We start from the raw sequence: 12,052 nt of genomic DNA, 5'->3' as shown, positions 1-12,052 counted from the left end.
AAAAGGCCGCTCGATAAAGTGATAATGAGGGGGAAAAAGAATTCATCTCTTTGTCTTGGCTCATGCCCCTTTATTTTAGGATGCACCCCTGTTCTTTAAGACTTGGAGGACGGGAGGATGGTGATGAAAAGAGTCTGGAAAGGGGCGCCTGGGTGGCTCAGTGGGTTAAAGCCGCTGCCTTCGGCTCAGGTCATGATCCCAGGGTCCTGGGATGGAGCCCCGCATCGGGCTCTCTGCTCACCAGGGAGCCTGCTTCCCTTCCTCTCTCTCTGCCTGCCTCTCTGCCTACTTGTGATCTCTCTCTGTCAAATAAATAAATAAAATCTTTAAAAAAAAAAAAAAAGAAAAAGAAAAGAGTCTGGAGAGTCAGGCAGTCAGGAGGGTGGGGGGTGAAGAAGAAGAGAAAGAAAAGGGCAGATACAGGAAACTTCAAAGGCAGATAAAAATAGCATTTCCCACCTCTCCAAAGTTGTTATAAGGATTTCCTTAGTTCATATAATGTGCACACTTGGCTTAGAGAAACACTCAGTAATGAGTGGCCGAACTATTTTTATTTACTGATAATGAGAAAACTGATTAAGTCCTCTTGTTCAAGATTATACAACTAACCTTTGTAAAAACATGGATGGGAATTTAACTGAAGATGAGGCTGAGTCACACAAATGTTCTCACCCAGTCTCCTTTGTTCAGCGTTGCCAGAAAACTAGCCAAGGACAGAGGGCCAAACTATGCCCTGAACTATGCTTCCCTGGGGGAATCCATGAGTGCTAAGAAATTCATCCTTATGCATAAATTAGCTGTGCAAAATAATCACTAATTAAATACAACCACGGTTCTAAAAAATCAATGAGCCTCCAAACACGCACACTTTTATCACCATATAGGATCAGGTCTATAATTTCGAAATTCCCATTCATAATTAGTTTTGACAAACGTCACTCCCTTAAGAACTTTTCAAATTGCTCTACAAAACAAAAGAGTTTTCTTCTAAAAAGAATTTCTTTTTTTGTGGAGCATAACAAATAGTATGGAGGACATGGGCAGTTAGGAGAAGGGAGTTGGGGGAAATTGGAAGGGGAGGTGAACAATGAGAGACTATGGACTCTGAAAAACAATCTGAAGGGTTTGAAGAGGTGGGGGGGTGGGAGGTTGGGGGAACCAGGTGGTGGGTATTAGAGAGGGCATGGATTGCATGGAGCGCTGGGTGTGGTACAAGAACAATGAATACTGTTATGCTGAATATAAATTTAAAAAATGATTTAAAAAAATAATTTCTTTTTTTTTTTAGATTTTATTTATTTATTTGACAGACAGAGATCACAAGTAGGCAGAGAGGCAGGCAGAGAGAGAGGAGGAAGCAGGCTCCCCACTGAGCAGAGAGCCCGATGCGGGGCTTGATCCCAGGACCCTGGGATCATGACCTGAGCTGAAGGCAGAGGCTTTAACTCACTGAGCCACCCAGGTGCCCTCTAAAAAGAATTTCTAATAAATTTCACAAGTCAAGCACATTTCATTTCCATGCTCTAACATATACCAGGCTATAATTTCTTATGTTTTAAGGTTTCCTATAACACTGCAATAATGGAGAACTCCACTGAGAAGATTCCTTATGTGGAAAGTGTTAAATGGTACATAGAACCTAACCTGGTTTGGATGTGACGGATGTTCTTGTATAAATAGTATAGAGCATGTTACATACATGTTTAAATCAGTCAAATTAAAGTATATTATATGAAAAAAGCTTATAGTTATATTTTCCTTTCATTTTTTAGGGGGAGGGCAGAAGGAGAGAGAGAATCTTAAGCACACTCCATGCCCAGTGCAGAGCCAGATGCAGGGCTCAATCTCACAATCCAAAGATCATGACCTGAGCTGAAATCACGAGTTAGACCCTTAACCGACTAAGCCACCCAGGTGGCCCTGTAGTTCTATTTTTCTTAAACAGTATAAATATATTTTTATATAATGAAAATATAATAGAACATCTATATAGAGTGTATGTTTCCTTTAGGTATCAGGTATCTAGAAAAATCTCCCCAAATAGTGTGATTAGTGAATTTCATCCACTTCCCCACTCTTTTACAAATCACATATATCAACCTTTAATGACGTTTTTGTATAACCATTGGTAGCCTCTATGAAAGAGAACCTTACAGGTAAATTATATAATGAAAGCACACACCTACTATTATAAGAATCCCCATTCATGAAGAATCAACCTATGTTAAACCTAGGGGAGTCACAATCACAAAACAGCATCATGTGAGAACATCTAACACAACTGGTAATAATGAAACTGCTCCTGATGAAGGAGAAAAAGGCACTGCATAATTCAAACAAAAGCTATGTTACATTTTCTTGGATGAGGAAATTTTTTGGTTTCTAGAACAGAGAGTAAATGTTGACAGACCTGTGAAGGAAGCAGGCTCCGTGTGGGTTCAGAGGTGGCGCCATAAGCAGCCTGTGTGTAGGCATAGCTCTTGAATCGAGGCTTGGGAGAGGAAGGAGTTCGTTCGTAGCCCTGTGCTAGACTGACTGTGATCTGCAGAGTAGGGTTAGGGGGAAAGGGACAGAGCGGAGGAGGAGACATTGTAAGTAACCCTGGAAGGACTGTTTTCCAACACACCAGAAAAAACAAATGTTAAATGGAAACAGTGAGACAAAAAGTTTAATTTGAAATGCACATAGTGCTCTTGCAAACTGGTACATTGGACAATTCTTGTGCTCAGCATCATGGTGGACAGCAGGTACTCAGGGAAGGGATAAGGGTGCAGATTAACTATAAGGATTCCATACAGACACAGCTCTGGCACTCGTATGGGATGATGCTCTTCAGTCTGGCAAAAACAGGCATCCAAAAGCAATTTTCTCTGAACCCAAAGTAAACAAAACCAGAATTCATCAGGTCAAGTTCCTGAAAAGGACTGGAGCTTTCATAAACTAAATATGGAACTAGCTTAGGACAGTGAGAAAATTAGGCCTAAGATTAGCTTTCCACGCCTTCAGCAGAAATTGTGCTAAAAGCTTTTTTTTTAAGGCTTTTTCATCATTGTTTGTGTCAAAAAGAAGTAAAAGAAAACACCCCAAAGAGCCACTGTTGGGAGCAAGAACCATGTAATAAAAGAATCCCACTAGATCCTGTACAATCATAAAAATTTTTATCATATGTATTCTCCCTTTAACTTTTATTTAAAGTATTATAAACTACTTTTATCAAAATGTTACCTTGAGTAATGAAAATTTAATACATCAGTATGTTGCCACTGAAAATAGGAAAGTATTATTAAACAGACTTCTTGCCTTCTCTCGTACTCTCTTTGCTCTTTACTCTCATTGATATTAAGTTTCATACATATGAGCCTATCTTTTATTTTAATTCATTTTGCATAATGGAAATGCAATATATTGTTTTCCACATTCCTATAACATAGTGCATATCAACAGCAGAGAATTTTAATAATGTGCTTTGAAAACAATATTATGGTCCATTATATCAGTTAGAATATAATCTATCTATAGGTAGATATATATATATATAGAGAGAGAGAGAGAGAAACTCTATAAGCCTGTATATACATATTATATATATAATATATATACACACACATACGTTATGCTACATAGGCATATATATTTGTGTGTATATATGTATGTGCATATATACACATGCTATGCTATGCAGACGTATTTATCATGCATATACCCATAGATATAATAGATATTTATGCATATGAGGACTAAAAATATGTATGCGATAGAAAATATCATGGATATTAGGTACTCTTTTGATACTTTACCTGTTGAGAATAGTGCATTTGATGATGTAACTGAAAATGTTCTTCTTTAGTAACTTTTGATGGCCTTGGCAACATTTCCACTTCCTGGATGGCTTCAATGCTCACTTGTTGAGGCAAAACTTGGAAGAGTGATGTGATATACATTAAGATGGACTTCTTATCTGGGTAAGTGGTGGCAACATCTGTAAGCACATTAATACCACACATCAATTTTTGGTTTCTATATTTGAGTCTCTGAAAGGCGAATGAACAAATCAATGTTACAGGAAGAAGACACATTAATGAGCACTCGATTGCCCATGAATGTCCTCCAGAGACTAATTAGAACATGATAATCAGGCCGAAAATGTCCTTCCAATTTGGCAGACCAATGAGAGGAGCACTAAAGTTAATTTCTTTTCCTTGTTCACACAAAAACTTCATTCCGTAATACTTTTTCCTAAGTCAAATTGCCAAACTAGCCCATCTAAGAGAGTGGTTTTCATTAGATAAGAAACACAAATAAAACATTATATCTTCCTTTCCATGGAAAGCTATATTAACTTGTCAATTAAAATAGTCCATGGTAATTAAACAATTACACGAAAGAGCTTAATGCCTTGGCTTCCAGTAAGGAAAGCTTGCATCATCTAATCAAATTTTTGCTGGTGATTAAGTACATAAAGAGCAAAATACATCTCTGTGTTGAAAAGAACCATGTATTTCCACAATAACAATAAAATAAAACAACAGTATACCATATGTATATGATTTCTAATATTCCTTAAGTATTTAAAAACATTTGTTTACATTTTGGTACATCTGTTAATGTCAGATGTTACCTTCCTTCTCAGACTCTAGAGATAAATTTAAAAGTCCTTCACATAAAGTTGATCTGACATTATGTTCTTTGCCACATCCAGGGAATGAAAGAAACCCAGCATTTAAAGTCAATAATAATTTGTAATAACACACATAGTAAGTGGCACCTACTTCTAAAGGTTCTTTTGCTACTTGGCCTTACAATTTACCCACTGCATTCAATCCAGTGAATCAAGATATAAAAATAATCCTTTATGTGAAGTGTATCATTAATCCTGGAAGTGTTAAAACATAAATCCTGGCAGGAGGCCAAGACAACTATGCCACAGTGTGCTAGGCATTTTTCTTGCCATAAATTTAGCTTAACTTAACTAGCATTAAAAGATCTGTTTTATCTTAAGTATGTATATTCTGGTCATGTATTCAGATCACGAGTAAAAAAGCCAACAGTCAAATCTCAAGCCCACTAACATAAAAGGAAGGTTGAAAAAGTCACTTAGTCAATCCCTTCACAAGTAGTAGGAATGTAATTAATTAGAACAACATTTTTAAAAAGATTTATTTATTTGAAAAAGAGAGCGCACATGTGTGAGTGGGGGAAGGAGTAGAAGGAGAGAATCTCAAGCAGACTCCCCTCTGAGCATGGAGCAGGGCTTCATTTCATGACCCATAAGATCATGACCTAGGCAGAAACCAAGAGTCAGATGCTTAGCCAACTGAGCTATCCAGGTGCCCATAGAACAACTATTTTTAATATATTTTTAAATATTTTATTAGAAAGAAAAATGAGCAGGGGATGGGAAGGAGCAGAGGGAGAGGGAAGCAGCAGACTCCCTGCTAAGCAGGGATGTGGGGCTCAATCCCATGACTCTGGGATCACTACCTGAGCTGAAGGTAGACGCTTACCCTACTGAGCCACCGGGCACCGCTATTCTTTTAAAATATTTTTGAAAAGAGCTACAGAGGAGGAAAAAGTCAATATTCCTTGGTCTGCTTCTATCCATAGCATAATAGAATACTTCTCTTTCTCTTTTTTTTAAAGATTTTATTTATTTGAGAGAGAGTAAGTGCTAGAGAGAGAGCACACAAAAGGGAGAGGGAGAGAGAGAGAAGCAGGCTCCCCAGTGAGCAGGGAGCCAGATGTGGGATTCGATCTCACAACCATGGGATCATGACCCATGCCAAAGGCAGATGCTTAATCAACTGAACCACCCAGGCATCCTTAATAGAGTACTTCTCAATTTTTAATGTGCATATGAATCACCTGGGGACCTTTTTCAACTCAGAATCAAATTCAATACGTCAAAGGTGGAACCCCTGAAGTTCTGCATTTCTTACAAGCTTGCAGGTGATACTGACACTGCTGGCTTGAAGACCATTAACAGGGTTGAGAAATATTACACAGGAAGCAGACTGTTCTATCATCTGCCACTTCATTGTTTTGCCTTTTTTCCCCCAAAACGATACTTACTGGACACTTAAGTGCATAGGCTGAGAGGTGCAAATTTATACAATACATATTCTTGGCTCCTTATTATAATTTAATTATTAACCAACAAGCGGTGAAGGTTAAATTTTGGCAATGATTTTTTTAGGAAGAACTAAAGAATACTTTGTGCATGAGTATCACCTTTCCAAAAAAAAAAAAAAATACTAACTTGGCTTTGAAATTCTGAAGACTGAAATACCCCTTTCATTTGATAACTGTTTTTTCAAGTGTTCTTTGTATGGAGGATACTACCCTTCTTCACCACATTTTCAACCTCTAAAATGGTTTCTTCTTTCTCACTAGGAACTAGTCAGCTTTATCTGTAATGAGCATAATTTAGAATTCTATTTATTTTTAGTATTTAGTAAAACTATGCTGTGAGAAAGTCACTGGAATTAAAAAAGGTTGGTCTATGACCATTTGCTACTATATTATGTAGAAACATGTACATGGATATGTTTGAACACAAATACATGTCATGATAAAAATAAAGGTAAAAATAAATCAAGAATTATTTCTATTACCCCAAGCAAATGTCAAAAATTATAATACATTTTAACTATATAAAACATCTTTTGGATGGCAGCAAATATTCATAAATATCAATCATCAGAAAAATATACACTATTTGACCAAATTATTGATATTTTTACCTGAACCCATTACCTTCCCATCTCTGAGGTTGTGTGGATTCAGCTGTACCAGCAGGTAAAATCCGATATTTCTTTTCTTAAAGAAAGGAACTTAGATATTCAAAAATATGTTAATTCACTTCAACATGTATGTGCTAAAGATCTATTTTGTTTACGATACTTTAACAGAGTATCCAGGAGATTAACAAGATAGAGAATTCATGGATTCCTCACAATTTGGAATCATAAAATAAATAATAGGAAAAGTACAAAATAACTGCATTGCTGAACAGAATTTAAAATGTGTTTCTCTAACTGGCACAATCATTGCCTAAGTAGATTCAGAGAAAAGAAGAAATTATATATTACGAGGGGACCAGAAAAGTCTTTATGAATAGGAAACTGTAATAAGCAGGTATAGGGTTTCATTGGCTAGAAATGGGGGAATGAGGAAAGGTATTCTAGGCAGTGGAAAAGCATGAACAAAAGTGCAGTGGTAAGAGATTAGAAACATCCCAGGAATAGTGCCTTTATATGTCTTAGTCACAGACAGGAGAATAGTGAATAACAAGATACAATGGGTACACTAACTGTGAAACACTGAGAGATCATCAGTAACAAACTAGAAATTTTGACCTTGGTTCAGTAGTTTAGACAGTATCTACTTCTGGGCAAGAGTGTGACAGCACTGAATTTTTTATAAAGTAAAACTGTTAAGTACAGAATGGGGCAAAAGAGAAAAACAGTGGGAGGGAAATAGGAAGCTAGGACCTGATCCAGATAGGAGGTGTTAGAGAAATAAACTAGGCTTTGTAATGAAAACAAAAAAGATGCATGATAGAAATTCTATGATAGGTCCAAAATGACTTCATTCTATTTCTAATCATTTATTTCACAGTCTTTGAAAATAACTATATATATAAAATTCTGTCTAAGCCATGAGGGTACAGAGATGAACAAACTTTGAGTAAAATGGAGGAGGAGGACAGATGGAGGGAAATTCTTGTTCTGTAATCAAAGTAACAAGTAGCCACCTACACAAGATCCAGACTCATTTAATCAATTAACTATTACCAGCCTATATGGTCTTGATCATGATTCCTCAATCCAGCCATTGTCAACCTTTCCCTTCTGAAAGTTGGCTAATCAGAAATGAACTCATCCCAATGAACAAAATTCTAAATGCAAACCAATTAACAGTGATTAACCAACCATGCTTCTAAAGGTCACAACAACCTACTCACATCTGAGTGCTCACAGATCTCCTGACCTCCCAGTTTTTCCCAAAACCTAAGAATACTCTGTTTTGAGAGACTGGGGTTGACCAGCATAGTTCCATTTTAAGTAAGTGATAAGCACTCAGCCTTGTCTTTTCATTCCAGATACCTAATAATGGTTTCATCATTTGATAAAATTCAACAGATGAGGGGCGCCTGGGTGGCTCAGTGGGTTAAGCCGCTGCCTTCGGCTCAGGTCATGATCTCAGAGTCCTGGGATCGAGCCCCGCATCGGGCTCTCTGCTCGGCAGGGAGCCTGCTTCCTCCTCTCTCTCTGCCTGCCTCTCTGCCTACTTGTGATCTCTCTGTCAAATAAATAAATAAAATCTTTAAAAAAAAAATTCAACAGATGACATTCACTTATAAATTAAAAAGTAATGGCTTTTTTAGAAGAGAATGTGATGGAATAAAAGAGTGAAAAATTCTGAATCTGAATTTAGATTTTTAAAAATCTGCACCTAAATATTTATATCTATAGAGATACATCCTTAACATCATTTACTTCTGTTTCCTCATCTGTGAAATAAAAACCAGAATCCCAATCTCATCATGGTGTTGTGAAGGTCAAACGTATAATGTTTAGAAAAGACTGTAAATTAATTAAGTTAATTTCATTAGATCCTGCTATTGTTACTATAATGCAATTATTATTTTTTTGTGTATGATTAGTATGAAACCAGATCTAGTTGTCAGAGACCATTAGTACTATTAATGGGAAGCCACAAGAAGCTGGTAGGAAGGAAAGGCCATTCATCATTTATTAAATATTCACAAGGCAATTATTTTGTGCCACTGAATATGCTTAGCCTATGTTATAAGTATACAGTGGATGAGCCACTAAACAAATAATTATGGACCATACAACGTATGAGAATTCCAAAGAAATTTCATGACTTGGGGATGATCCTTACTTAGGATAAATAACTGCACCTAGCCCCATGCTTGGAGACTTTGTGAACACCTAAATATTTGTTGAGAAACTGAATATAGTAGATAAAGCCATAGAAATTGATGAGAATTGTGTAAGACTGCAATTGACTTAAAAAAATAATGTTATAGATAATAAGTACTATAGCATTTGAGGAGGGTGAGAATGATGGGATGTGCTTTACATTTTTTTTATTACAAGACATTAAAATGTATGAAGTGAAAGAAGTGGCTGTACTCCCAAAATAAGAACCTACAATTTTATGCAAGTAATCTTTGTACTAAAACCCTACTATATAACAGGTTCGTTGCCTCAAAAACCTAAGTTAATAATTTCTAATCTAATCTTTAAAGACATCTCAGAATGAAAACGTTGCGAACCCATAAATATTGCTAGAATGTTTTATTTTATGAACAATAACACTGATTTTGACAAGTGTTTCTATACTAATCAGAATTTTGATACTGAGGGATATAATGAGCAAATAAATCATTCACTGAAATTCCATTATTTTTCAAATGAGGAAACTGAAATCCACAGTAGTTTGGTGGCAATTTCAAAGGTTGTCAGAATCAGAATTAGAACCCAGTCAGGGCATCACATTTCTCAATACCTTACCCTCATTCTTGCAGAAAATGTTATCTTAGTACATTTAAAAACCAAGTATCTCAAAAGTCATTACCTAAATGATAATCCTGTGATCCATGTGGTTCCATTACCAAATATTAATGATATTCTCCATAATAGTAATGATTTCTATATTTTTTTAGTGAGAGAGAGAGCATGAGCAGGAAAGGAGAGGCAGAGGAAGAGGGAGAGAAAGAATCTTAAGCAGTCTCCATGTCCAATGTGAAGCCCAACTCAGGGCTCAATCTCACAACCCTGAGATCATGACCTGAGCCAAAATCAATAGTCAAACGTTTAACCAACTGACCCACCCAGTAGTCCCTGATTTTTATTTCTAATAAATGAGGTTTGACAAGAGTAAATATACATAAAAATATAACCTCAGTAGTAATCATAGTAATACAAATTAAATAAAGATGTGGGTTTTAAATTATATTCCTTTGCCTATCACATCATCAAAGAATAGCATTAGAATAACAACCAAAGTTGTAGAGGCATCGGTGATTTGGTCAAACTAATATTTTGCTGGAAGAGATTCAGTTGGTTCCAAATTTTAGGAAAAATATTTTGGCAATGTTTACTAAAACCTTAAAAATAATCATATTCAATGACCCAGTAATTTTCCTTTTAGGAATCCAGCACAAAGAAATCACCAGAAATTTAAATGATGATTTATATAAACTTAATGTAAAATTTAATCACTATTTACAATATTAAAAGATCTACCATACTAAAAAGAAAAAAATCAAACCATTCCAAGTGGCTTAATAGAGAAGTAAAGATGATCAAATATGTCATTGTCTATGAATAGTACAAAGCCACTCAAAACGTTGCTTTTGAAGAATTTTTTTAAAGATTTAATTTATTTATTTGACAGAGAGAGCACAAGCAGGTGGAGCAGAAGAGGGAAAATCAGACTTCCGGCTAAGCAGGGAACCCGATGTGGGGCTTGATCCTACGACCCTGGGATCATGACCTGAGCCAAAGGCAGATGCTTAACCAACTGAGCCACCCAAGCAACCCACTTTTGAAGAATTTTTAATAAAATATGAAAATAAATTCTTTATAACATTAAAAGAATAGAATGTACAAATTATGAAGCATATAATTATAATTTTACAGAAAAGACTAGGCAAACATACTTCAAGACATTAGTGAAATGGGTATGTTGGTGGGACTGAAAATGGTTTTCCTTTTCTCTTTTGTCCTATATGTATTTTCTTCACTCTCCATTCAGCACTCACTAATTTTATAGTTAGATAATATAGTCTACATCATAATAAAGGTATTTTTAAAGATCAAAAAGAAACAATAAAAACGAAGTTGCCCAAAATTTTCTTGCAGCATGCCCTCACCCTAAAAAAAAAAAAAAAAAACAAAACAGTGTAAGTAAGTTTGTCAGGAAACTGGTGCTTTCAACAAAACTGTTCTTATCTTGAGTAATCAACCTCCAGAAAGTCTGATTAGCCAGCTGGCAGACATAACCTTGAAACACCTCTGGGAAATCTCAACAAGAGGCTCCACTGCCTTAAACCTCAGGTCAGTTTTTTGCCAGGAGAAAGGCAGAAATTAAAATAGATTAAAATGTGTATCCTGTATAATCAGAAAGAAGCAGGATTTCAAGATAAACAGAGGCATAAATGTACACTCACAAGGCTGTTTGATCAGCCTTTCACAAGTTTTGTAAAAAAAAAAAAAATTAAAAGAATGTCATTTAGAAACACTGATCAGAATAAATCTAGATCATGTCCCACAGCATTTGTATTACGAACTACATAATAAAAATAAATTCAGTGTAAGAGAAGGGAAGGTGGTAAACTGGAAAGAAGAAACTTGTGACCATAAACTAGACATGGTCAGGTCGCTCTGAATGTGAAAATGTGAATACACACAGATAGAAAGAGACACAATCAAAAGCCTGTGTCTGACTTCTGCAAAGAAGACAAATAAATGGCTAACAGACACATGAAAAAGTGTTCATTATCATTATCCATCATGGAAATTCAAATCAAAACCACACTGAGATACCCCCTTATACCAGCTAGGATGGCAAAAATTGATGAGGCAAGAATCAACAAATGTTGGAGACTGTGAAGAAAGGGAACCCTCTTACACTGTTGGTGGGAATGCAAGTTGGTGTAAATTCCTAGTTTGGAGGATTCTCAAAAAGTTAAAAATACAGTTACCCTATGATCCTGCAATTGCCCTTCTGGGTATTTACCCCAAGGATACAGATGTGGTGAAAAGAAGGAGCACAGGTACCCCAATGTTCATAGCAGCAATGTCCACAATAGTCAAACTGTGGAAGGAGCCAAGACACCCTTCAACGAACAAATGGATAAAGAAGATGTGGTCCAGGGGCGCCTGGGTGGCTCAGTGGATTAAAGACTCTGCCTTCGGCTTAGGTCATGATCCCAGGGTCCTGGGATCAAGCCCCACATCGGGCTCTCTGCTGAGCAGAGAGGCTGCTTCTCTTCCTCTCTCTCTGCCTGCCTCTCTGC

At 36.4% G+C, this 12,052-nt stretch overlaps 1 protein-coding gene across 1 annotated transcript in view; it reads right to left on the bottom strand.

The window, feature by feature from the left end:
• The window catches only part of DMD (dystrophin), a 2,124,834-nt gene that overhangs the window by 1,594,065 nt on the left and 518,717 nt on the right, over positions 1-12,052 (bottom strand). Inside the window, 2 exon segments of the mRNA XM_047715765.1 lie at positions 2,411-2,542; positions 3,798-3,979. Of these exon segments, the coding sequence (XP_047571721.1) occupies positions 2,411-2,542; positions 3,798-3,979 (314 nt within the window).

This window comes from Lutra lutra, chromosome X (assembly GCF_902655055.1).
Source record: "Lutra lutra chromosome X, mLutLut1.2, whole genome shotgun sequence".
NCBI lineage: Eukaryota > Metazoa > Chordata > Mammalia > Carnivora > Mustelidae > Lutra > Lutra lutra.
Note: the sequence above shows the minus strand (reverse complement) of the source record. Positions and strands in the feature narration are given on the sequence as shown.